The sequence below is a fragment of the Bacillus rossius genome, chromosome 6, assembly GCF_032445375.1.
Source record: "Bacillus rossius redtenbacheri isolate Brsri chromosome 6, Brsri_v3, whole genome shotgun sequence".
NCBI lineage: Eukaryota > Metazoa > Arthropoda > Insecta > Phasmatodea > Bacillidae > Bacillus > Bacillus rossius.
The window spans coordinates 3421085-3447824 of NC_086334.1; the positions used below are offsets into that span (position 1 = coordinate 3421085).

Sequence of the window (26740 nt, forward strand, 5' to 3'; positions counted from 1 at the left end):
ATTAGATGCCGAGCGCTTTGTGTAGGTATCTTTTCCGTGTAAAACAATGTATTTTAAAGTATAAATATAATATTTATTCAGAAATTACCGCGTACTTATTTAAATAACGGAAAGACGAAGCTGTCTGATGTGCAAATTTTCTTTTAAAGACTTTTTAAATGTTATAACCTTCATTTTTCGTCTCTGTCGCCGCAGTGTACCGCTTACAAAAACGTAGCCAGCGCTCGTTGCAATCATTACTGTTTGGTTATGTTGATTCTCGTATAGAGCGCGCACACGTTGTTGAATATCGATATCTCGCCGATTGCATGCAACACGCGCTCTCTATGCGGAACCGAGTTAACTACATTTGATATATCGCTCACTCGTGGTGTTTACTACGGTAGTTACGCGTTCGTTCGGCTTGCATTTGATCACAGATTTTGTTTTTCCATTTAAAGTTGAAGAAAGGTTTTTGTTTCATGACTTATTAAATTAAATTGTTTGGCGTGCTCTTTTATACTTCACTTTGTAAATAAACGTACTTTCCATTAATGGGTTTTGTTTTTATGAGTACTTAATCTAACAAAAAAAAATTTTTCCGCATAATCGTTGCACCCCTACTTTTCAAACTTGATTTTAGAATAAAATGTGCGACGATTATGCGAGAAAACACGGTAAACGTCAATTTTCTTAAAAATTCTAAAGTTAAAGTCATAAGTATTATATAATGAGCTAAAATGTTGTTAACATCCTTCATTATGACATTTTTAAATAGGCTAAGTGGTGAGTACATTCAAGGAATTGACATTGTTTTGCTTGCAAGCAGGCTTTCTTCAATGCTGTCGTAACTTATGTTATTAATATCCACAATAATTGCAATGTCTGTCGGAGAGACTGAATGGAGGTAATTAATGTCCTCACAAAAGCCAACATCAAATTGACAAATTTATGAAACAATAATTAGGCCCATGCGAATATCAGTTTTATGTTCTGTAAATTTATCTTAATACATCTTTAAGTAAATGTAATTGCTTTATTGTTCACTTATCTGTAAAATATAATACGTATTAAAAAAAACTACCTGTATTTGTCATTGATATTTACTCATTTCGGCATGTGTAATTTTAATTTTTGCAAATTTATGTTTGGGTTATCGGAGTTTTCGGACTAACGAGGTTACAACGTATTGGATGTAATTAGAATAGGTCATACAATTACCATTAAAAAAATTAATTGCATTATACAACAAATATGTTGAGTAATGACTTGGGAGGGGTAAACAGAAGTGAAATGTTAAGTTAGCTACTACAACAATATGTAAGATCTTAGTAAAAATATTAGTTTTCTCTATTTGTTTTTTAAACTAACCTAACCAACTTTTCATTCCAGTTATTATTTGACTTATTTCCCGAAAGTTGGTTCAGGAAATTTTCGGAAACCACAAATTATTCATGAAATAGTGTTGAAATTAGCTCGGCCAAGTAGTTTACCAAAATTACTACCACATTTTCTGCCAGTATCCTCTCAAATTATTTACACTCGTGACAATACATAGATCGTACACCATTGGAACTATCGCATTCACTATTTAATGGCCATGTTTTGTGTTTTAGTTCTTTGATTGTAAGCGATTTTATTTTTCCCACTACTGGTGCACGTGACAAAACAAGAACAAGTATTGTTAGTTTTGAAGTTTAAAATGTGTTGGGGGGGGGGGGGGGAAGTGATAATTTTTAATTGTCTGCTTGAAATTTTCCACTACTGTTTGAGGGACTATGGTGAAATAGCTGAGAATACTTATTGTGTCTTGTATGGTTTGAAATGCAAGTATAGTTCAAGTTTTCGATAGTGCGGATCCATTAAAACATTTAACTGGGTATTTGTACATCGACCGCAACAGACAAGGTTGGTGTAGGGGAAAAGCTTTGGCTCCAATCGCGTTAGCGGGCAAACAGCACATGCACTCAATGCAGTGATTCATAACATTTAAATTCGTCCACTCCCCCTTGCCCCCAATTTAAAAAATATTGCGGTATTTGAATTTTGATTATGTGTTTGATTATGCAGTCGTTTACCTAAATCCACTTATTTCATCTTGAATTCTGTATTTTTACAACTAGGAAGCTTTGCTTCGCAAATAAATATTCAAATTATAATAGTTTCACTTTTTATCTTGAAATGCACGTATCAAAACTATCGTTAGTTACTCTTATGTAGCCCAAGAAACAGAGAAGATTTAGAAGTTAGAGAACTTTCTGTGTACTGTGTTCATGTTGTTTTACAATGTAGCTGCTGTTTTGTGCATTGAACTGTAGTGCATGATTGCTATTCTCATTCTGTTGTGTATGTAGCCTCTCCTTCACTCACGAGATAAATTGTCAAATATTTGTAAACAATCGGATACTCGTAGTTTTTAAGTGCTAGTATTCAAAGTTTAATCATATACAAATATTAAACTATTCATGATCAAATATTCGCACGGGCCTATTAATAAACTCATGTTGAGACACAAAAGCAGTTGAATTGCTTATTTTTATGAGAAATTTGTAGAAGAAAAATTATATATGGCAGTTATGGTAATATTCATAATTTGTTGGTTTAACCAGCGTTCTGGATCACAACCTCTCCTTTCACAACGAAACAAGAGTCGACTGTTGATGTGCTTTATCAACACTACAGCTACACTAGAAATGGTTGAATTGAAAATGCTTCGAATTCAGAGCTTCTCAGGATTTCAAGGATGCTTGGCACTTCAGTGAATTACTTTTTGTTCAGTGGACAAATATAAATAATTAATGATAACTGTAATTTTCAACATTTGTTTGTGGACAGATACAAAAACTACTGTTTCTGCTGCCATGACATCATCAACTGAACATAATGCTATTTATTCAAATTTAATTGTGCGTACATAGGTACAGTAACTGCGCTCAAATCCACAGCTGCGCCGGCTTAACAATTTTGCCAGATTATTAAATGTGAATATTGTTTTAACCGTAATACAAAAAAAATACACGAAGTTAATGTTCCTGCAACACACAGTTCTAATGATGCATCTAATCCTACGCTTTTGAAATATTTACTATGACCATTTATTGATTTCTTGCAGAATCACTGAACAATATTAGTCAAAAATAATTTACTTAAATACAGATCATCTTCCAAATAAATCAATACTTAAGAAGGGCAATATGTGTCAAAGTAAAAAAAAAACCAAAAACATACAGTCTCAAGCAGACAGTGTGAAGTCCAAGAAAATAGATGTTTATATTTAAACATATAATTTATTTTACTAGCTTGGCAAGTTCAGTTGCGGCTGGGAATGTGGTGTATGCATTTGTATAACCACATGTATGTAGCTTAGCTCGATAGACAATTATGGCAATCAATGTAGGATTTTTGTTTCTGTTGACTATGCAGTATTAGAAAAATGCCAAATGAATATTTTAATATGATAGTAAAATGCACTATTTTTTGGCCTTTTTTCAATTTCAGTATTTACAACTAAATGAAAATACTGATACGTATCTGCAAAAGTGATTTGCATTTTTTATTTTTTTTTTAACGATAGTGAGTAAATTCTATTGCTTTCAATTTCAGTATTTACAACTAAATGAAAATACTGATACATATCTGCAAAAGTGATTTGCATTTTAACGATAATGAGTCAATTCTATTGCTCATTACAATGTACCTGAAGAAAAAACACAGTTTTGGTGCTTTAAACTGAACTTATAGTAAGTGTGAAACATCATGTATGAATATAGTATACATTATACACATACGGTAATAACACTGGACTTGCTTTCCAGAGTGCTCGGGTTCGAAGCCCGGTCCGGCCATACTGATTTTAGTTTCCCGTAATCACTCTACTCAAATGCCAGGATGGTTCTTAAATGTAGGTCGTGGTTGATTATTTCCACTATATCCTCGTTCTGAGTAGTTTGTTGTAGTCTCAACCTCCCTGATAAAAAAAAAAACTGTACATAAACATCAAAAAACAGTTTGTTTTCTACCATTTTATTTGAGACAATTTTTTTCATTATTTAAAAATTGTACTGGTAACTTAATTGGTATGTAATACACATACTGGATGCCATATTAACCAGCGAGATACCCGTAAAAATAAGTACCGAAACTTTATTTCAAATCAATCTTTTAGAATACATAAAAGTTACAAAAAAATCCACTATTCATCTATTTGCAAAAATTTTTAAATGGAGTAATAACAAATTAATATGTCTCTCATGTCTGAGCACTGTAGTAAAACCTTGTAATTTAACAGCTTTGGGTGACAAGAAATTATTTATTTTTTTTTTTACAAATTATAAAAATTACAAAGTTTTGGTACAATAAATATTCATAACATAATTTTACTACAGTGGAAGAATTCATCCTTTGATTGAAAATAAAAATTATGATGAATTCTGAAGTTACTAATGCTGATTGAATCTAATCAGTCTCAAAATGAATTCACTCAATACAATACACAACCCCATCTTCTAATATACACCCTGCATGTTCATCTAAGACATTGAGTGAAAAACAGTCTCGACAAAATATAGAAGTACACTCAACTAATGGAGACCAATTCTTTTTCCGAACATTATAACCGTTACCTTGGATTTTTTCGTGATTATGTATCCATGCGGAAATGCAATCTGGAATGCAAAACTTAAAAAAAGCACTATGCTTTTCCACTGCGTGTTTCAAGGTGGTGACTGAGCCCAGAGATCAGTCATACACAAACAGCACAATTCAGATTCAAGTTTTCATGTGGAAAATAGGAATGGAGGGAAAGGAGGATAGATACATGGTGAATACCGTACCTTGTAATTTAAAAAATTATGTGCGCCATAAAATTTTTAAGAGTTAAGTGTTTCTTAAACCCTTACTGTGATATTCTGACACTATCAGCAAAATTAAACCTGTATAAAACAACCATTATCTCACTAGCACTAAAAATACACACAAACTTTATTGATAAAGTATTTTAATTTCTATGAGCGTAATTCATGAACAAATCTCCTGTGAGCAAGAAATGGGCGGAGGAAGCAACATAATTCTTGTGGCACTAAGAGTAGGTGATCAGAACATATCGGGCAGTTGAATTAGCAGATTGTATTGCCACAACTCATACACTACATCAGTTGCAAACAAATGCTTGTCATAGTAAATCAGACTTTCTGTGAATCTTGCCATCCAGAGCAAGCGTCGGAGCAACTGACTTCCAGTGTGTGTTGGTTCACAACAATGCTCAGCCGCACAGCTCAAGTTCCATAGATTTGGCACCGAGTAATTACCGCCTCCTTCAGCACTTGAATCAGTGGCTTCGGCGATGACAAAGCATTTTGTAGTGTTGCTACAATGTAGGTTCATTTCCAGAAAACAAATTTTGATGTGTAAACACCTTAGATTTCAGTATACGGCATTTAGTGGGAGTAATTTTGTGAAAATAGAACGGAAATGTGTAACTAATATGGCGGACCCACGTGTAACAACATAAACCAGTATATAGTAATTTTCATAAACATTAGGGGTCATTCCAAATATATTGTGTGCCAATGAAACTTTATGGTAGTGAAACCATCCAAGTTTTAAAATACGTACAAAAACTGGCATTACAATTCTCCAAAATTCCCAAAGGCATGGTAGCAAAGTGATAGAGCGCGCATTTGTTAGTCTCTCAAGGGAATTAATTGAAGTTTTGTGTTGTAATTTTTTTTTTTGCAACATGAGACCACATGAATTTGCTCGTTTACCGAGATTAGATGTCCACACATCACTGGCGAGTATATATTTTAAGAAGGCGTTCAAAACTTATCAAACATTATGACAAGAGCCTGGATGTGTACAGCGATTATGTCAAAAAGTAAAGTAAATACGTAATTTCAATTACGTAAAATAAAATTACTTGTAACTATGAATGTTTATCAGTGATCACTAAAAACGGGTTGTTTTCTGAATTTAATTTTTTATCAGATTTGTTTTGCAACAATGCCTAGCTGGAAGAGTTGCTTTCACACGGCCTTTCAACTTACAAACAATAATTATTTTGAAAACTTTAGTCAATTCAGCTATCATTTGTTTTTGCAAACTATTTTCCAGGAATTTCACACCCATTTCCCCATTTTAAAACCATTAATATATAACAATATAATTTTTTTTTTACATTAACTATTGTTCGACCCACCTACAAAACTTACAAACAATGAATTTACTAACACCCAACTCCTGCACGCTTTTAATCACAAAATACAAGAGCGTTTGCACAGACGGAAAACGACTCGGTGCACGGTGAGTGCGCGACGTATTGGCTCCCGCAACTGCTGCTGGCTCACGCGCTGTTGCCTGCTGAAACTACTCGCTCTTGCACGCGGCTGATCGGGGGATTTTAACACCAGTAAAAGAATTAATTCAGCATTGCTCCATTTTCTGGTTAATCTTGGACAGCAAAAACTTTCGCGACTATTGCCAAACGGTGAACCTGGAGTTTATAAAGTTGTACGTTTATGCACAAGGACTCAAGGCAAATGGAACCGCAAAAATTTTGGTGGGTTTCAAACCACACAAAGTACCAACATGATGCTTAAGAACTGACTCATGCCCTGTGTATTGGGATAAGATATAAAACCCACGACCGTCAGATCAGCTTCTAACATGTTAAATGTAACTGATGCGCGTCACTGATCACACTTTATACGTATTGTCAGGTTCTTCAGGAAAACCCAACTTAATACAAATTACTGACTAGACCACTTCTTTGCATTATTATTATTATTTAACAATATAGCCTATAGCTTAAACGACATTAATCTTCCCCAAGAAATGCTAAAATCGTTGAAGATGTCACTTTTTTTCCAATGAGTACAATCCTGATCATATGAACTGCTAGTTGAATATTTGTTAAAAATTTTTGCCTCCAATTAATACAAAATACCAATTTCTTTAAATTATTTGCACTATCCCATAAAATTACGTACAACAGCACACAACTCGTTCTTGGTTGTGTACGTGGTGAAAGTGTTTGGCCGAACGAAGGTGCGGACAGTTGCGGTCGGGCGGAGCAGTCGCGGGAGCGAGCGCGGAATGTGGAGGGGGGCGGCTACAGCTCGTCGTGGGAGCCCGGCTGGCCGGCGGGCAGCCGACAGGCGCCGGGCGTGGAGAACTGCATCTCGTACTCGCAGCGGTTGGGCTCGGACACGTGTGTGACGGCGCTGTCCGTCCCGCACTTCAGCCTCACCTGCGACCAGCCGAGGGCCCACGCCTCGTCACACGCAACCTCAACCAGGCTTTCCTTTAAGCCAGCAAGACTTCAGAATCACAGATTCTTGTCTTCTGTACACGAATACAAAATATTTCCACAAAATACTTACCGTATTCACTCGCATATAGGTCGCGGAAATTGTACCAGATTTGATGGGGGAAAAATGAAGTGCAACCTATATGTGAAGAAAAATTTTTGAAGAATTTTTTCTGCAATATTTTGCTTTAAAATGCGAAAAAGAAGTATATATAGGTATAGGCAAATTTATTTACAATGTACACATACAGCGAAACCCCTTATTTACGTTACCGTTATTTACATTTTCCCGTTATTTGCACTATATTCTTCAGGTCCCGTTTCGTTCCCATTTAGTCCAATACAATACTTTCACACAAATTACGACTCAAAAATCGAATCCATCCCGCTATTTACGTCACGTAACAACCATAAACAACCAGAAAATACAGTGGGTACTACATATTAACTAGTAGGCCTAAAAACATCGTGAATAATGTAACGTTTATAGTCGGAAATGAACACTTTAAATCGCACAATATACATATTTTATAACATGAAAAATTGCTTTTATTTCTAAACATGTAATAATTCAAGCCTAGGCGTGTAAAAGTACGAGTAATTATAGCAGGAGACAACCTAAAATGCACGAGGGAAAAACGTAAACTCACGAATGTATGAACGTGGCTGATTGTTAATTTCTGATACTGTATTTATGTCACAACTTAGCCGAAATACTGGTACGAGACAAACTTCACAAGATAAAATGAGCTGAGTCTTGGTAACTGTTTTATACGTATTTTATAATTTTGGAAGTATTGTACAGTTGACGCATATTTTTTAAACTAACAATTTATTTCTGGGGATCGTAATTAATTAATTATTGGTATCAAGATATCAAGATGGACGTAAACTTGAACGTGTCACGGCAGCGAGAAAACTGGTGCGTATACCAATAAACTGGTGTTAGAACTGGACAAAACTGGTTCAACGGGAGGTGGAGCTTATATTTTTATCCGCTAAGCTCGCATCTATTGCCTGGCTGCTGATGCAAGGTCACGAGTCTGGGCGGAGCGTTGAGTGAGTTATACTGCACATGCGCAGCTCAGTGAACAAAGAGAGCCAGCAGGCGCACCGTAACAGCAGCTGATGATCGAGTGCAATGACCTTTCTCCACGCACGGCGCGGTAATGAATTACTGGTGCGACCTATATGGGGGGAATCATAACACCAAATTCAAGACCTCAAATTATGGGTGCGACCTATCTGCGATGGCGACCAATATGCGAGTAAATATGGTATATCAACTAACGTAAATAAGGCAATTAAAATTTATGTACTTACAAAAGGTACCCTAGCACAATTTTCATTAAAATTATTAAATATATATAAAGTAGCAATTTGATGAACATTTTTAAATATACAGTAAAATCCCTAAATATGAACCTCCTTATAACAAACTGTTTGTTAAATCTCATTCAAAACTGTATCTAACAGAAGGCATTTTCATCTCTATACAAAAAACATATTTCTTCTCTTTCAAATATAAAATTATTTTATAACAGACGGACAGAAATATAAATGCATATAGATTTTTTCTTTAAAATGGCTCAAATGTATTAATATTTTATCTCTATGTTAATGACAGAACAAATTCATATTTGAAACTTTTAATGACAAACAATAGGAATTAAGTTTTACTGCAATTGTAATTACTGTATTTTCCCATTATAACTACCAAACTGCCTGTCAGCAACTTGAAAACCGATTGCTGTTGCAAGGTGCTTTATCCTGTCATTTTTACTACCTACTCAATACACTTGGAATCTATCAGCGGGACCAAAAATTTCATCAGATTTTTACAAGAGAATTCTTTTGTTTGGAATTTTGACGCCCTAAAATTCCAGTGGAACGATCATGCGATAAAACACGGTATATCATTCAATATTAAAATTTTTGGCTTTGTTTAAGCATAGCAGGTAATTTAATGGAATACCTTTTTATTAATAGTGAATGACTGCTACAAATGTTTCTCCTGTGAAATGAAAATTGGTGTTTAGCAACGAATTATTTTCTTTCAAAATAACTACTACAACCTTAATATGGAATAGTGACAATATGGTCTTAGAACAATTAACAAACAGTAAAATAATATATATATTAAAGCTTATTATAATAAACAATAGTATACATGCAACAGTGGGAAAAATTTACTCTGTACAAAAATCTAAGAGTGCGGCCTTCTTTAGCAGTTATGTGTGGAATATACACGGTGCAATATTAATTTAATAATATAATTACACTCACTGACTGACTCTGTAACACTGAATGAATTCTGTTTTCATGCGCTTACAGTGTAACATTTTCATTGCTCCTTGCTAACCTGTTCCTCCTAGCATTGCTGCAGAGTCTGTGGCACAAAGATAATGTGCATGGGGCCATAGCATCATATATTTGAACAAGGCCGATAGTTTCAGCAGTTTTCAGTGATAGTTATATTCATCAGTTTTCAGCGGACACCTCAGGTGCCTTACAACCAACTAGTTTAACTTAGCGAAACATCTGCATAAACCGCACCAGGACAGAAGTGAGGAGAAATGCCGTGGGAATGCTAGCTCGCGAGGGGAGACTCACGTGCGTGGAGCGCTGCGGCCCGTTCCAACAGGACTGGCCCTTGCTGTAGAGCATGACCTGGTAGCGGTCGCTCTCCGGGCCGGCCCAGTCCATCCACGTGCCCAGCCGGGTCTCCGCCCCGCCGCCCTTGGAGCGCTGCGTCACCTGCACACCACCACACGCCTCCGTGTCGCCTCCGTGTCGCCTCCGCACTCGGCTGCCGGCCTGGGCCCCGAGCCCAGCTTCCACTGCGCGGACCAACCATAGCTCTTTCGAATATTCTGCTCGACTTCTACCCGAAATCTGCAATTTGTTTTATTTGAAGCTTCGATTGTGATGCAACGCTACACATCTAATGCATTTGTCGCAAAGCTTTAAAACATCGGAAGCCTAAGATTCATTTATGAAAATAATCTTCTTATCTAGCTAAACAGCTGCTTGATATAGTTACCGTGTCTCCGCTATGAATAACGAATGAGAGCTGAAAACAGTAAAGCCTAAAATTTTCATCCTTGTACTTGTAAGCAGCAAACTGTAAAAACGCTAAGTGAACGAGACGGTTCCGCGCGATGCGACCCTCACGTCACCTGGTCGAAGGGGCACAGCTTGTAGGTGTACTCCATGTCCGTGTACTCGAAGCACTCCCCCGCCAGCGACGCGAACTCGTCCTCCGTCCCGTAGTCCTTCTTCAGGGACTCGCTGATGTCGTCGATCTCCCGCTGAAGGTCGCGGGCCCGGCGGTCCGCCTCCTCGAACTGCGACCGCGCCCTGGTGGCCTCTGGAGCACCAACACCAACCATAGCTCACCCCGTACAGTTTTATCCAATACATGTTTACTGCATTCACCAGCAAACACAAGGGTTCCCTGTGAAATCTCATTACAGTAACGGTGAAAAAATAACAATTTGGGTCATAATCAGGGGCGAAACAACTAAATTTCCAAAAGGGGGGCAATATACCTTTTTATAAAGAATCATCGATCCCCCCCTATTGAAGCGTGTCCGGGGGTCCTCCCCTGGGAAAATTTGTATTTCAAGGTGGAAAATTGTGCTTTTTAAGCAGTTTTATTATCTAAAAATTGAATACACAGCACTTTCGTTGCCCCATTTGCCCCCACTTCAAGGTTTCAGAGGGGGGGCAAAATACCCTTGCCCCCCCCCCCCCCCCCGTGTTGTTGCACCCCTGATCATAATAATGTAACTACTTTAAAGTGAACTGTAACTAAATGTAAAAACATCCTGTAGTGTGTCCTTAAACATATAATTTAAGATGAGAAATCCTAAAAAAGTAAGGTACTTTTTTCCCAAGGTTTCATTAATAAAAATATGAACTAGCCTGAGCCTGAAGATACTGAATATCACAATTTTGTCAACACCTATTATTTGTCAAGTACAACCATATCCTCTGGATTTTAACTGATACACCCTAAGACCTGCAGTTTATATCACAAATCCGACAAGCTTGATTTAAGGAAACAGTTTAACGCAAGGATATTTAAGTTAATTTCAAAATATGTATGTAGGCTAGCTTTGAAGCACTAAAGTTACTGTTGTTCCTACTTCTTACCGTCAATGAGGTGCTGCGTTTCCTCATCATAGACCTTCTTCTCTTCCTCCTCTTTAGCTTCTTCCTCCTGCTGTGCCGGCTCTTGTTCCTGTTCCTCTTGTTCCTGTTCCTCTTGTTCCTCCTCCTCTTCTTCCTCTTCCTGCCACACGTGTTCCCTCCGTTCAGACAACATGTAGTAAGATTTAAAATACTATATGTTCATGTGCATAATAAGCTATAAACTGATCAGAATAACACCCTTGTTGCATGCAGCATTAACTGCCTGCTTGCCAGATATGAGAGACCATCTGGCACATCTCGACACAGCCATGTTTTCACAACGTAGTTTCAGAAAAGTTATTTCCTCAAGAAACCTGACCCTTTAATTCAGGAATTAAACCTAAATGGCCAGAAAACAGCCTGTGTGTAACATTACAAGGTTCTATACTGATTGATGATGAGATCAAACATTAACATTTCATTACATAAACTCAAACCACTAAAATTGAAAATAAAATCACATCTAGTCATATCACCACCATATAAATTAAGAATTAACACTAACTGCAGTTTTATATCATGAGATCGTGGGTAAAGTTATGTAATAATATAAATAGCTATAAATACTAAATAGATGGTAAACATTTTGTTAAAAACTAGTTTAAGACTAATAAAATTCACAGAAATGTTACATTAGTTTACAAAGGAAAAGAATGCTCATAAACTTGCTGTCCACAAGGTTTGGTTTTATCACAAATATACATCAATGAAAAACTAAATATTATGACTTAGTTAGCAATAACAATAACTTTCATTTTATGGATGTGTTCTTATGGTTGGATTATCATGTGTTTTCTATTTTGTATCCTTGAACATTTATGAAAATTCCAGATGATGCAGAAAAAAAGGACAAAGTTTGAAGTTAGGTACAAACTATGATTAAGTATTCTGACTAACAATAGAACAATGCGAAATAACTTTATAAACAAATGCAAATAGATAAACTTCTGAAAATGATGTGTGATCAAATTTGCTACAAAATCTTATTTTTATACATCCAAAATGCAACACAACATTTTATTTCAAAATAAAATAGAAAAAGAATATTTTTCAAAATGTACTCTACACGTACTGTAATAATGGAGTTACAATGCAGGAATGCAATGAGCCAATGACTTACAGGAAAATGAGTACAAGCAGAAGCACTACAGCGCATTACCTCCTCTCCGGCATATTCGCCTTCGCCCGCTCCGTCACCAGCCAGCTCACCACGCTCCTCCTCCTCGGCCTCCTCTCTGTACGCCTGCGGACACACACACGCGGCCCGACTACATACGCCTGCGGACACACACACGCGGCCCGACTACATACGCCTGCGGACACACACACGCGGCCCGACTACATACGCCTGCGGACACACACACGCGGCCCGACTACATACGCCTGCGGACACACACACGCGGCCCGACTACATACGCCTGCGGACACACACACGCGGCCCGACTACATACGCCTGCGGACACACACACGCGGCCCGACTACATACGCCTGCGGACACACACACGCGGCCCGACTACATACGCCTGCGGACACACACACACACGGCCCGACTACAGAACCCACGAACAAGGAAGCACAACTGCAACACTACCCCGAAGGGGTACCGGGGAGAACCGCTTATAGAATCATTCTGGACGGCTTGCTTTTATCACTAAGTGCACAGTTCGTGCCCTCAACCCCCAACACTATGCGCTAATATCCACGAACCACACATTGAATACAATCTAACTCGCTGAAAAATAATTACTGGGGAAGGTCTACAGTGGTACAGAGAATGTTAATGTCTAACAGAAAACCTTAAAGACAATTTCCGTGTTCACCTGAATGCAAAATGACTAGAATGCAAGACGAGGCCCACATTTTCCTCTTTCATCAGGAGAAAATAATTTTAAAATATTTATACTATGGAAATCTGATAAAACAAACACTGCAGCTGATACAGGTTGTATGTACTGTTAATATTCCTTGATCACTTAATCATTTTCAAACACGTGTTACGATAAACTTTAATTAATTTTATCCTGGTTATTGTTTATGTATCTGAAATACATGGTTAGTGAAGTAACTAACATTATATAAGTGGCAAGCAAGAAAAGAATATCTTAAATAGGAATCTCGTCTTTACACCCCATTTTAAATATACCTATGTGGTACCCTTGGAAAAATCGTATTTTACATTTGGAAAAATATGGTATTTTTGAATAGTTACTAGTCCAGAATAAATATTTATTAGCAACTAGAAATATGGTCACAAGTTCTGGTTTTAAAGTTTGGCTAAGGCTTATTCTTAACAACAAATATTAGTGGTTATGATCTAAATATTAGGGCTACAAGGCTTAATCATGCGTATGGCTTATTCCGGTACCTATGGTGTGTAATGTAGCCAAAAAGTAAGTACATATAAATCACATACTTTTCTGCAATTTGGAACTGTAGAACAGTTACATCATTTCAAATATGTATTATTAATTAGGGTGTCTAACATAACGGGTGAACCAAATTTAGGATTTCAAGGCCTTTTAATAAAGTTTCCTTAAAACATTTTTACACAAAAGGATCTTTTTATAAACAACCACTAAAATCAAACATAACAAAAACTGGGAGATCCACTATTCACCAGAACGTGCCCATGATTCAAATGGATGGTCAAAAACTATTTATATTTAACCTGCATCTATAAACTCAAGTAAAGCAACATAAAACCAAAAGTGAGTTAGCAAAAGGTTGATAGAAATTAAAGTTTTGTTACTTCCAGTGCTGTTGCTGTTCATTCCAGGACTTGTGACTTTTCTGACCAGTCCTTCAGTTTGGTTTTTTTTTTCGTGACTCTTGTGACCAGCGGGTACCGACCTCGGAGCCAGCCTCCGGCTCGGTGGCGGGGGGCTGGAACAGGCCGCGGTCCAGCATCAGCAGTGGCTTCATCTGCGACCAGGCCGTGCCCAGGAAGTCTTCCCACGCTATCTCATCCTTGCCGTCCAGCAGCGCCTGCGACACCAGCACACTCGCCGCTGAGCCCGGCTCGACAGTAGGGCAGTCGCACAGGGGTGTACAAAAAACACTCGCAAATGCAAACAGACACACAAACACACACACACATACAGACACATACACACACATGGACACACACACAAACACACATAAGAGAGAGGAAGGAAGAAATAGAAAGAGATATAAAGGGAGAAATAGAAAGAGAGAGAAAGGGAGAAATAGAAAGAGAGAGAAAGGGAGAAATAGAAAGAGAAAGGGAGAAATAGAAAGAGAGAAAGGGAGAAATAGAAAGAGAGAAAGGGAGAAATAGAGAGAGAGAAAGGGAGAAATAGAAAGAGATAGAAAGAGAGAAATTGAAAGAGATAGAAAGGAAGAAATAGAAAGAGAGAAATTGAAATATATAGAAAGGAAGAAATAGAAAGAGAGAAATTGAAATATATAGAAAGGAAGAAATAGAAAGAGAGAGAAAGGGTGAATTAGAAAGAGAGATAAAGGAAGAAATAGAGAGAGAAAGGGAGAGAAATATACCGCAGTTACATGAAACTTGGGGAAGAGATCCCTCATGATCTGCTATAAGCAAACATTTGCCTGGAATGATTTCAGAATACCATGGGAAATGTAAACAAGAATGCTGTGCTGCCTTGTCCCATCCATAGTTTGGAATAACTAGCCACTGGGATGACAAGTAATTGAAGTAATATGTAGGAAAGTGTAAAATAAGGGGGGTAATTTATAGTGAAAAGCAGTGTGAAATACTAGTGTAAAATCTCTAGTTATAAAAATTGATTTCCGCTGTATCCAAACAAACAATATTTTTGCTAGGGCTAGGTGAATTTTTCATATCCACTTCTCAGCAGATAGTACAGACAAAAAATAATCTACCAGTCTTTCTCTCACTTTGGAGACACTTTGTTCCATTGTGATACTTATTTAACAAAGTAGCAATGTACTTGGAGTAATCAGTTATGTTACCATTTTAAGTTGTGACAAATATTTGTAACCACCATTAGGAAAATTATGCTCAGTAAAAATGAAAAGAAATATCACAATATTATATCAAAGTAAGGGCAATAATAAAGAAAGTCTATTTCAAGGGATACATTACTCACATAAGTAGACTAATTCACTAGATATAGTACACACATTACAAGTTAATTTCACAATAATATTTTTCTTCAAAATTTTCTTAAATGAAAATATATGAAGGAGCACACAAATTCACATATTGTAATAGTATGAAGCACAAGTTCTGAGCATCAACATTGGACCACAATACATACCTTATAGTGTTCCTTGCACACTTTCACGAACATTTTTGTAAGATACATTTGAACTTATTTTAAACACATTTCGAGGAATGTCAAAAAGCTGAGAAATCTGAAAAGACTAAAAATAAAAAGTGAGATTGTTTAAATCTGTGTGAATATTTTTTTTCAGAATATTGTAAAGTATATAAAACATAAAAAAAATTGGGAGTTTTAAAAAAGATTGTATTTTGAAATTTTAAATATGTTATGTCTATGATCTGGTACATGTAGATTTATAATTTGCTTTTTGACTAAATGTATTGATTACTGTGATTTACTGTCTGGTTCAAAATTAAGGTCATTTAAAACAAATGAGTGGTGAAGTACTGCAATGAAGCAGTGACGAAAAGCACTGGTAGGGAAAACGGAAAACCCTGATAAAACCAGCCGCCATGTGAACATTTGCCACATTTTACATTTGCAAAAAATCTAGAACCTGGTGCCAAACGAAGCTAGCAGCCCAACACAGACAGAAGATTCACAAAGACACAACTCACCCGCAGTTCATCGTCTGAGACAGCTCCATCCTTATTCTGGTCAAACGTCTGCTGTGTCTTTAGCTCTGCTATATCCAACCTGAAAACACAATGTTATTCAACATTTAACTAACAAATAATTAGGTTAACTAATACATGATCAAATATGTAGTTACAACAATAACTCAGAGCCATAGCCAGAATTTTGTGGAGGGGGTACGGTTTAACCATTATTTTTTATGAATAAGTTTTCTTTGACGTGTGATGTGCCGCAAACGTCTATAATCCCAAAACCGTCATACCCTCTTTTCCTAAAAACATGTGCGGGCTATGGCAGACGGCCAAGATAGCTGGCACCGCCCGGCCAATAGTGCGTCGTCTGTTGCCAGCGTGACCACGTCTGTGACTCCGGTTGCCCGGGGCAACCACGCCGAGTGCCGGCACAGCTGGCTAACTCTCCCCGAACAGCCGCTACCCCCCCAAATACCCACTCACCCACTAGGCCAGCCGAGTGCGCACAGCACTACTGCCGGCTGGAGTTCGTGGAATCGGTCCCTTACCTATGTCACTCCCGGGCCTTCAGGACGGGTATAAAGGCTGGCCCTCGGCCAGGTAAAGACAGTCAATGTCCTAGCGAAACCAACAGCAGCTGAGCCTCGCTCACCGTACCTCTTAGAGCAGCCGAGTGAAAGGTTGGTTAAGTTTACAATAATTATATTATTCAAATATATGCAAAGGCCTAGTTTTAATACTTTGTTCTTACGTCAATTATTAGAAGAATTCGTTAAAACAAGTCATAAATACATATTATTAAGTACATCATAATTTGTGTCAAGTTTGTAAGAAAGAAACGCTTACAAAAACACGTGTGCAACTGGAATTCAGTACAGACTAATTGGAAACATGTCCCAGTGCTTTTGTGTGAGGCATGTAGGGCTATAATGTAAAGGATATACATTCTTGTAGTCCACCAAGGATAACAATAATCCTTCCAAAATAATATCTCTGTAGCCTTGAGTAGCTAAGGTGCTATGATTGTGTTATTCTATCTGAGCTTTTGACGTGACGTCTAATAAATCGATGAACGCCACCTGCACGCACGAAAAAGTGTCCCACTACGGATGTCCCACTACGGATGTTCCTGTTTGCTCATTGTACGCATGCGCGGCATCTCTCTTCCACTCGATTGGAACAAACATCGATTTGACTTTTCAATCATATTTTCGTCGTTTGAATTATTAATATTATGTAATTTAACGGTCGTCCACCGATTATCAGCACAATCGGTACGGTTATTTAAAAGTAATGTTGAATTTTCAAATACGTTTTGAACCAACAATGATGTTTTACAGTTACACATAATAATTCAAATTACACCCGGGATCTTTTGCATAATGTTTTAAAAAAATATTGTAACACATTATAAATAAGTTTGGTGTATTTGGGATGCGTATTTGTTATAAAATCGTGCTATGAAAACGGAATAATATTATTCCTCTACCGTGAACAAAATTTTTGTAAGTTAAATATGTATATAATATCTGAAACTATGATTTTTCGAGTATGGCCTCGTGGCCATGCAGTTAGTATCTCCAACTTCCAATTTAAAGATTGTCGGTTCGAATCCCGGCAGCGGCGAAATTTTTTTTTTTGTACTTGTAAAAATAAATACGGCGCACGCAACATTTCAAAAGTAATAAATATATTTGAATTACTGAATGCAAATAAATGTAAATTTATTAATTAAATTGTACATTTCATTTCACTCCTTTGTATCCATACAAAATAGTGATAATTCAATAAAAATGATTCAATTTTATTCATAAAGAGGTAGATTTTATCATACAAAAGATAGAAAAATTAAAAACAAATTTCTTCCTCAAAGAATATATCTAATATTTTTAATGCCTAAATGGTTTGGTTGCAAAAACCTATTACGGCTCAGTCTCAGGCCGATGATATTTCCTTTTCTTCTGGATCAATCATTTCATCAATGTTTTGTTATGACGTTGTCACGCTAAAGTATCGTCCATTAAACAACTTTACAGACGAATTTTTTTTTTTTAAATCCTGGAAGTTGGGGGGAAGGGTCCAGACCCTACGGACCTCCCCCAGGCTACATCCCTGAATAACAGTTGAGTGAAATTTGATTTTGCCAGAAACTGCTACTAAACAGTTGAAAAGCATTGCTTCCGACATGAAGACAATTTTATATGCAGTTAAACTTTAAATTTAGTAATACTTTGAAAGCTATTAGGGCTCTAAAAAGCAATATTTGGATACACAATCCTAATAGCAAACAAACTATCGCAATAAGTATAAGCAACTTCAAGCAAGATGACATAATTTCCTTTACTATTGTGGCTAGATCAACAAAACTTTTGTTATGTAATTTTATCACATGGACTCATACCACATGAAGAGACTAGGCCGAAGCTGTTTATTCAAGAGAGAAATTCAGTGACAGAGCAGTCAAAAACCTGACAATTCATTATTTTATACTAGAAACACTTGTGACACTCAGTGATACTTCATGATACTTCACTGCCGTTTTTCGAGGAATTACTGTTACCTGCAGATAACAGAAGATAAGAGAAATACCTGCTGCTCATGAGATGACAATGCTGAAAATTTTGCTTCATTGTGTGTCACACAAAAAACTTATTGTTTGCTTTTTCCGGCTCCAGAGTTTTTAGGACTGAAAAAAATGTAGGACTGAAAAAAAATGGACTGCAAGCATACAATAAAACAAAATGGAAATAAGAATGAACCACAGAAAGCAACAAACGAATATGGGGTCCTTTTGTGATGGTTTAAGCCAAAACTATAAGTTTACAACTTTTTAAAGAGTTTTGTCGAGCTCAATACACTGTGAACCACTGGACAATGCTAACTTCATCTTCCAGTAATGGGATGTTACCAGGACCACTAGGTACTACTAGAGGAAACGGAAATGAAGCTAAAGTGCTCCGAGGAAGAGATAATGCAGGCTGGGAGGATGGTGACGAGTGTTTGGGGTGTAGCAGCGATGCACGCACTTCCCGTCCTGGTTGGAGTCGAGGCGGTGGAAGTGGTCGAAGGCCTCCCGCTCCTCGGCTTTGCGCTCCACGGCAGACGCTTGCTGCTTCTCCTGCTCCTCCAGCTTGCGGTACTTGTCCAGCGCAGAGTTCTCCAGCGCCTCTGCCGCCTGCTTCAAGCGCTCCTTCTCCTGCCGCACCCCCTCCGCCTCCTGCCGTTCCCTCTCCAGCTGCTGGAGCCTCTCCTGCGGACACACCACCACCAGGCTACATCCCCTCCGCCTCCTACCGCTCCCTCTCCAGCTGCTGGAGCCTCTCCTGCGGACACACCGCCACCAGGCTACATCCCCTCCGCCTCCTACCGCTCCCTCTCCAGCTGCTGGAGCCTCTCCTGCGGACACACCGCCACCAGGCTACATCCCCTCCGCCTCCTACCGCTCCCTCTCCAGCTGCTGGAGCCTCTCCTGCGGACACACCGCCACCAGGCTACATCCCCTCCGCCTCCTACCGCTCCCTCTCCAGCTGCTGGAGCCTCTCCTGCGGACACACCGCCACCAGGCTACATCCCCTCCGCCTCCTACCGCTCCCTCTCCAGCTGCTGGAGCCTCTCCTGCGGACACACCGCCACCAGGCTACATCCCCTCCGCCTCCTACCGCTCCCTCTCCAGCTGCTGGAGCCTCTCCTGAGGACACACCGCCACCAGGCTACATCCCCTCCGCCTCCTACCGCTCCCTCTCCAGCTGCTGGAGCCTCTCCTGCGGACACACCGCCACCAGGCTACATCCCCTCCGCCTCCTACCGCTCCCTCTCCAGCTGCTGGAGCCTCTCCTGCGGACACACCGCCACCAGGCTACATCCCCTCCGCCTCCTACCGCTCCCTCTCCAGCTGCTGGAGCCTCTCCTGCGGACACACCACCACCAGGCTACATCCCCTCCGCCTCCTACCGCTCCCTCTCCAGCTGCTGGAGCCTCTCCTGCGGACACACCACCACCAGGCTACATCCCCTCCGCCTCCTACCGCTCCCTCTCCAGCTGCTGGAGCCTCTCCTGCGGACACACCGCCACCAGGCTACATCCCCTCCGCCTCCTACCGCTCCCTCTCCAGCTGCTGGAGCCTCTCCTGCGGACACACCGCCACCAGGCTACATCCCCTCCGCCTCCTACCGCTCCCTCTCCAGCTGCTGGAGCCTCTCCTGCGGACACACCGCCACCAGGCTACATCCCCTCCGCCTCCTACCGCTCCCTCTCCAGCTGCTGGAGCCTCTCCTGCGGACACACCGCCACCAGGCTACATCCCCTCCGCCTCCTACCGCTCCCTCTCCAGCTGCTGGAGCCTCTCCTGCGGACACACCGCCACCAGGCTACATCCCCTCCGCCTCCTACCGCTCCCTCTCCAGCTGCTGGAGCCTCTCCTGCGGACACACCACCACCAGGCTACATCCCCTCCGCCTCCTACCGCTCCCTCTCCAGCTGCTGGAGCCTCTCCTGCGGACACACCGCCACCAGGCTACATCCCCTCCGCCTCCTACCGCTCCCTCTCCAGCTGCTGGAGCCTCTCCTGCGGACACACCGCCACCAGGCTACATCCCCTCCGCCTCCTACCGCTCCCTCTCCAGCTGCTGGAGCCTCTCCTGCGGACACACCGCCACCAGGCTACATCCCCTCCGCCTCCTACCGCTCCCTCTCCAGCTGCTGGAGCCTCTCCTGCGGACACACCGCCACCAGGCTACATCCCCTCCGCCTCCTACCGCTCCCTCTCCAGCTGCTGGAGCCTCTCCTGCGGACACACCACCACCAGGCTACATCCCCTCCGCCTCCTACCGCTCCCTCTCCAGCTGCTGGAGCCTCTCCTGCGGACACACCACCACCAGGCTACATCCCCTCCGCCTCCTACCGCTCCCTCTCCAGCTGCTGGAGCCTCTCCTGCGGACACACCACCACCAGGCTACATCCCCTCCGCCTCCTACCGCTCCCTCTCCAGCTGCTGGAGCCTCTCCTGCGGACACACCACCACCAGGCTACATCCCCTCCGCCTCCTACCGCTCCCTCTCCAGCTGCTGGAGCCTCTCCTGCGGACACACCGCCACCAGGCTACATCCCCTCCGCCTCCTACCGCTCCCTCTCCAGCTGCTGGAGCCTCTCCTGCGGACACACCGCCACCAGGCTACATCCCCTCCGCCTCCTACCGCTCCCTCTCCAGCTGCTGGAGCCTCTCCTGCGGACACACAGCCACGCCGCACCACACACATCTCACATCGCACTTTGCACAGGCTCCACTCGCTACAGCATTCACCCGGAATGGAGGTGGAGTCACACCTGGGGAACACAGCTGGCCTAAATAGAGCGGAAAAAAATCAATCACGTGAACGTACACGGACCTCAGTGACGTCACTGAAACATCGTGGTTACGATCCAGTAGGAAAAATTATCTTATTTGTAAACTGATGTTTACATTTTTATCTTTATCAGAATGATGGCCTCAGCTAGAAACCTAATTATTTGAAGTGAATGTGTAACCTACTGATATTTAATAGTTTCCAAAAAACTAATATACACTATAATCATACTTTTTAGACATTGTTTTATTCTTATTCAACATGCTAAATAAAATAAAAGTAACTGTCATGTTCCCCCTGCATTTCGTAATCTCATCTTCAATCATCAAGTATGTATATGATACATATTTAAGCCATTGCAATAAAAGATACTTAGCACAGCATGGTATGGGGTAGGTAAATTGTTTATTCGGAAAAGTGTCCGTTGAGTCTAATTGTCTCGAGAGGGTTTAATGTGGCTACGGTATGATGGCCCCGCCGGCCGGAACCAAGCGTGAGACCGCGGCATGCACCTGCTTCTCCTGACGCAGTTGGTGACCCCTCTTGCTGAGCTGGGCGCGCAGCTCGCTGCCTTGCTTCGCCACCTCCGCCATCTTCTGGGCCTCGATGCGTGCAGCCAGCCCCAGCTCGTTGCAGTTGTTGCTGCACGTCGCCCGGCCCCCGTACTCGTCCGACGCATCGCAGCAGTCTGGAGGCACCGTCCAGCCTCTCTCAACCACCAGGAGCTGTGCCCCCTAACCACACTCCTAACCCTTAACCCTTTGAGGCACACAGAAATATATTAAAAATAAATTAGAATCTATTGTGTAACTTTTAAGGAAAAATTAACGCAGCCAATGTTGCTTGTTCTTGTTAGGATCGCCAGATAGCAGCACAAGGCTTACTCACGCGAGGTATTTCGGCAATAACACTGAAACTATGCAAATAGTAACATATTTATAAAGTGATATCATAGAAATACCACTAGGAAACAAAGGGATAAGATAGGTTACCACCAGTCCCTTCGTTCCAGGAAATGGATTTTTTGGTGGCGTATACATGACACATCTGTCGCCCAAATTACTGTGCATGCACAGAGTGCCCTTTTACGGTGATTTTGTCCATATGGCGGACCCATGTCGGATGCCATTAACTGGTATATATTTACTTTATGATATCGAATCTATCCTGGAATGCATTTTGTACACTTTAATTGTCATAACAAGATACAATCACAACTTAAAAAAATACCTGAGGAAATAATAATAATAACATCTTTGAACACCAATAGTTTCTTCTCCATTCCTGTTGTGTCTCTGTAGCAGAGTGATGAACTGCATGGCCATCAGAAGCATGAGTAAGGACGGTTACGTCCAGATGGACCGTCCTTGGTCCATATAGCCAAGTTCAGAATTACGATAGTGTGCCTCTCTATAATGTACAAAATTATGTTTTCATTTTTTAGCCCTTAAAAATATTTGCAATTTGAAAATGTAAGTTATGATGTTTTTGCACAAAGGATGATTTCAGCACATTTTGGCCGCTGTACCATAAGTTTAGTTATTTTTTTTAAATTGAGATCTAAAGCTAACTTATTTTCAATACTACTTTGGTGATTACAGCATTTCATTGTGTTCCGTCAATACCATCACATCCAGAAAATACTTCATAAATAATGAATGTACTTGTTTTACTTCTAACTGCAGCAAATTTTTAAGTGGGCACACTTTTAAGAATAAAATTGTAAAGCACCCAATAAATGTAAAGGAGAGTTAAAGCTAGTAAATTATTAAATATTTCTCAATTTAAAACTTTAAATGGTTTTTTTCTCAATATATAACTCTTTCTTGAGCAGAAAAGCTGCGACACCCAAACAAACTTTTCAAATGCACCACTTCCAACTCCTTGAGCCACGCGAGGGGAGAACGCCTCACCGCAGATGCCGTCGTTGACTCGCGAGGAGGGGAGGTTGAGGGGGCGGTGGCCGGCGTTGGTGCAGTGGAACGTGCCGTTGGGGCAGGCGGGCGTCCCCGGCTCGTCGCTCCCGTCCGGGCAGTCGCAGTAGTCGTCGTTCACGTACGTGAACGGCACGGTCAAGGAGCCATCAAAGCACGTAAAGTCTTTGCCCCCTGCGTACAACGAAGCCTCTGCACACAATAGCAAACCAGTGCCACTGGTTCAAACCATGACGGGTGTATGAGGCAGTGAGTGCACGCCAGCATAAAAACCAAACAGTCTTCCCACATGTCCAAATTGAACAGAATGTTTGACAAGAGAACTGTATAAAACAAAGACCATGGCATACATGTGTCAAGAAGTATACTTAACCCGAGGGTGGTGCAAGGAAGACTTTTCGGGAGGGGCTATTTTACGAAAATAGGATGCAGATGCAGAAAATGATATTAAGTCCTATATTGGTCATGGTATATTTACAAAATGTATGGTTGCAAATGTGGTACTAACATTTAATAGTTTTATAAGTAAGACTTTATGAAAGAAAAGTTTAACAAATGAATTTAAGTATTTGTATACATGATAAATATGCCATCTAAAATAACATTAAAAAAGTAAAAAATGGGGTTCGAGAGGGGCTATTACCCCTAATGCCCTTGCTTTGGGACTGCGCCTAGTTTGTCGTCGTGATTTCCCTGGACCCGTTTATTTTGTTACAACATACATTTTTTCTACCATGTTTACACATCATAGAATAGCAATAATGTTCATGGTTAATGTGAGACATAGTTGCTGGCTCGGCTAGTGCTCAAGATAGGATTAAATAGGAATAGTAAACCTTTTATCCCTTAAAATTACTTTTTTATAAAACCAGCTCTTTTTTAAAAGCCACTTTGGTAATTGTCAAGGAAAAAAGGCACATTCACAAATAAGCAAACAAAAACCCCAAATTGCATTTTTAGTTCTCGACATTTTACAAAATCACTTTGAAAATTGGCATTGTTATAAGTTGAATAATTTTTTGGTTGTTTGCAATTATAACGGTTCAGTTAAGTACTTTAAAAATACAATAAAATTGTGAGAACAGATGGTTAGATTGGATCAGCTACATTTAAAATACTGTAAATTCGGTGAATGGTTGGTTGGGTTGGATTAGCTAAGTAGGATATGCCTAGTGAATTCTGTAACACTATTTTACATTATTTTTATTGTAGCTAACCTAACCAATTGTTCACCCCAACCGACCGTTAGGACTGTTAGTTTCTGTTTAACTACTTACAATTTAGCAATGCCCTTGTACAGCAGACAGGTACAGGTGCTTAGGGGGGAAGCAGCATTATAAAAGAAAATGCTTATGGCACTATGCTGGAGTATGTTGCAGCAGTATGGAACTCAGATACAGTAGAGCTAGGTGGGTGAAGTGAAAGTGTAGAACTGATAGCGATGAAGGGAGAGAGTACCTATTCTAACAGTTAATCAGAACTGATGAAGGAGATGGAGTGGAAGAGCCTAAAGGACAGAAGGCAGATGGAGAGGCTAGTTAGGATGTATCGAGTATTGAGCAGAAGGCGTGACTAGCGGGGCCCCGCAACAATAATTTTTATTTTACTTGTTTGTCTAGTGTTCATTTTAAAATATAGACATTAATAGGAAAAGGTAAATTAAAATTTCATTAGCATATAAATTAAACATCTGGTCAATATCAATGTCAATTCATGATTTTGTATTAGAAAAACTTTAAAAGATTTTATTGCCACGTATAATTATGCGATTCCACCAAAATTTGATCATAAGAATTTATAAAATTGACCCAAAGATAATTTATCAGGCAAGAATGTCAACATTTCTTAACATAAATTAGCAAAACCATCATCAAAAATTAAGTTCCAGGTTGGCTTTAAATTTTGATTAAAAGAGTTCATTTTTCAATTTTTACAGGGAAGGGTCTCCATAAAATTAAAGAACCCAGGGCCCTGCAAAGTCTAGGGCCACCACTGTTGAGTGGATGGAAGGGTGGGGAAAGCTGGGACATCAAGTTGCAAAGGGGAAGCCTGGAAGTAGGAGGGTAAACTCTAGGAAAGTTTTTTAGGAGAGAACGAGAACGGAAATAGAAAAAAACTTTTTGGTAGTGAGAAAGATACGGAAATACAATGTTTTGGATGAGGAGTGTATGTTTAGAAGGTGTGTGGCTCAAGTCAGGAGAAGCATGAGACAAAGATAGGGTAAATTTTTGTCATCAGACTTGTGCCCAATTTCAGCAGCCTTTATATTAAATAATTAAGCTATTAGAAAAAAATGTCAGCGACTAAAACATACATTTTCAAAATTTTATTTGATTTTTCGGATCCGCCACTCTCCTTGATCATTAAGTTAAGGGAGGAAGTGCGAGTACAAGAGTAATTTGGCACAGGCCAAAGTTTGTATCACATGAAACCTGATAAGGTTAAGAAAAAATTTTTTTTTTTTTTTCACTTTGCGGCTAGTCAGAACAAATACATGTAAAGAAACTACGAGGCCCAAATTTCATTAACACAATGCGGCACGTAAACCAAAAAAAAAAATAATAATTTCGAGGGTGGTTTACTAACATAGTTAGGCCAATGACACTTTTAGGTTATGAGACATTAAATATAGTACTAATACTTACTTGAAATAGAAACCCCACGCGGACGAACAATTTCTGATTTCACATTATTAATGGTAATTAGAGTGAAAAACAGTAAAGCTGCACTCACAACACTATTTATTTCGCTGCTACCTTTTAACAAACGATACCCTGCCATATCAGCACTTCCCGCTGTACAAAATAAAAAAAAGCCGCAAAACAAATATGACAAGTCCACGTCATTTAATTGCACCAAAGAACATTAAAAAAAACACGGATACTCTCAATTGTCATATTGAATTTTTTTTAGCTTTCATAAAAAATTATATGAAATTGAAAAAGTGTAGCTATGTTTGGAAACTGTTCACATTCGTGGCATAAGGTACGTTTACATGAACTGAATTCGTACACGTGATATAATCTGAGATTTCCTCTGGGCGGTTACGTGCTACAGTTGCCTGTTTATTACTACGAGACGATAATAACTTAGAAGTATTTGTAAAATTATTTTGCATGCCTTTTTGCAACAAATATTAGGAAATCAAATTTAAAACATTTAATATTACAAAATATTACCAAACCTAATATGGCGAGGT

General features: G+C 39.8%; 1 protein-coding gene across 1 annotated transcript; it reads right to left on the minus strand.

Moving 5' to 3' along the window:
- Positions 1–2851: 2851 nt before the first annotated feature.
- LOC134532516 (glucosidase 2 subunit beta) lies at positions 2852–26538 on the minus strand. Its single transcript, XM_063368979.1, has 11 exons — positions 26187–26538; positions 23521–23733; positions 22120–22295; positions 19292–19515; positions 16275–16353; positions 14333–14467; positions 12642–12725; positions 11444–11582; positions 10465–10655; positions 9899–10042; positions 2852–7225 (listed from the first exon to the last, which is right to left on the minus strand). The coding sequence occupies exons 1-11, from the start codon at positions 26320–26322 to the stop codon at positions 7088–7090; spliced, it is 1659 nt and encodes a 552-aa protein (XP_063225049.1). The 5' UTR covers positions 26323–26538; the 3' UTR covers positions 2852–7087.
- Between the last annotated feature and the right edge of the window lie 202 nt (positions 26539–26740).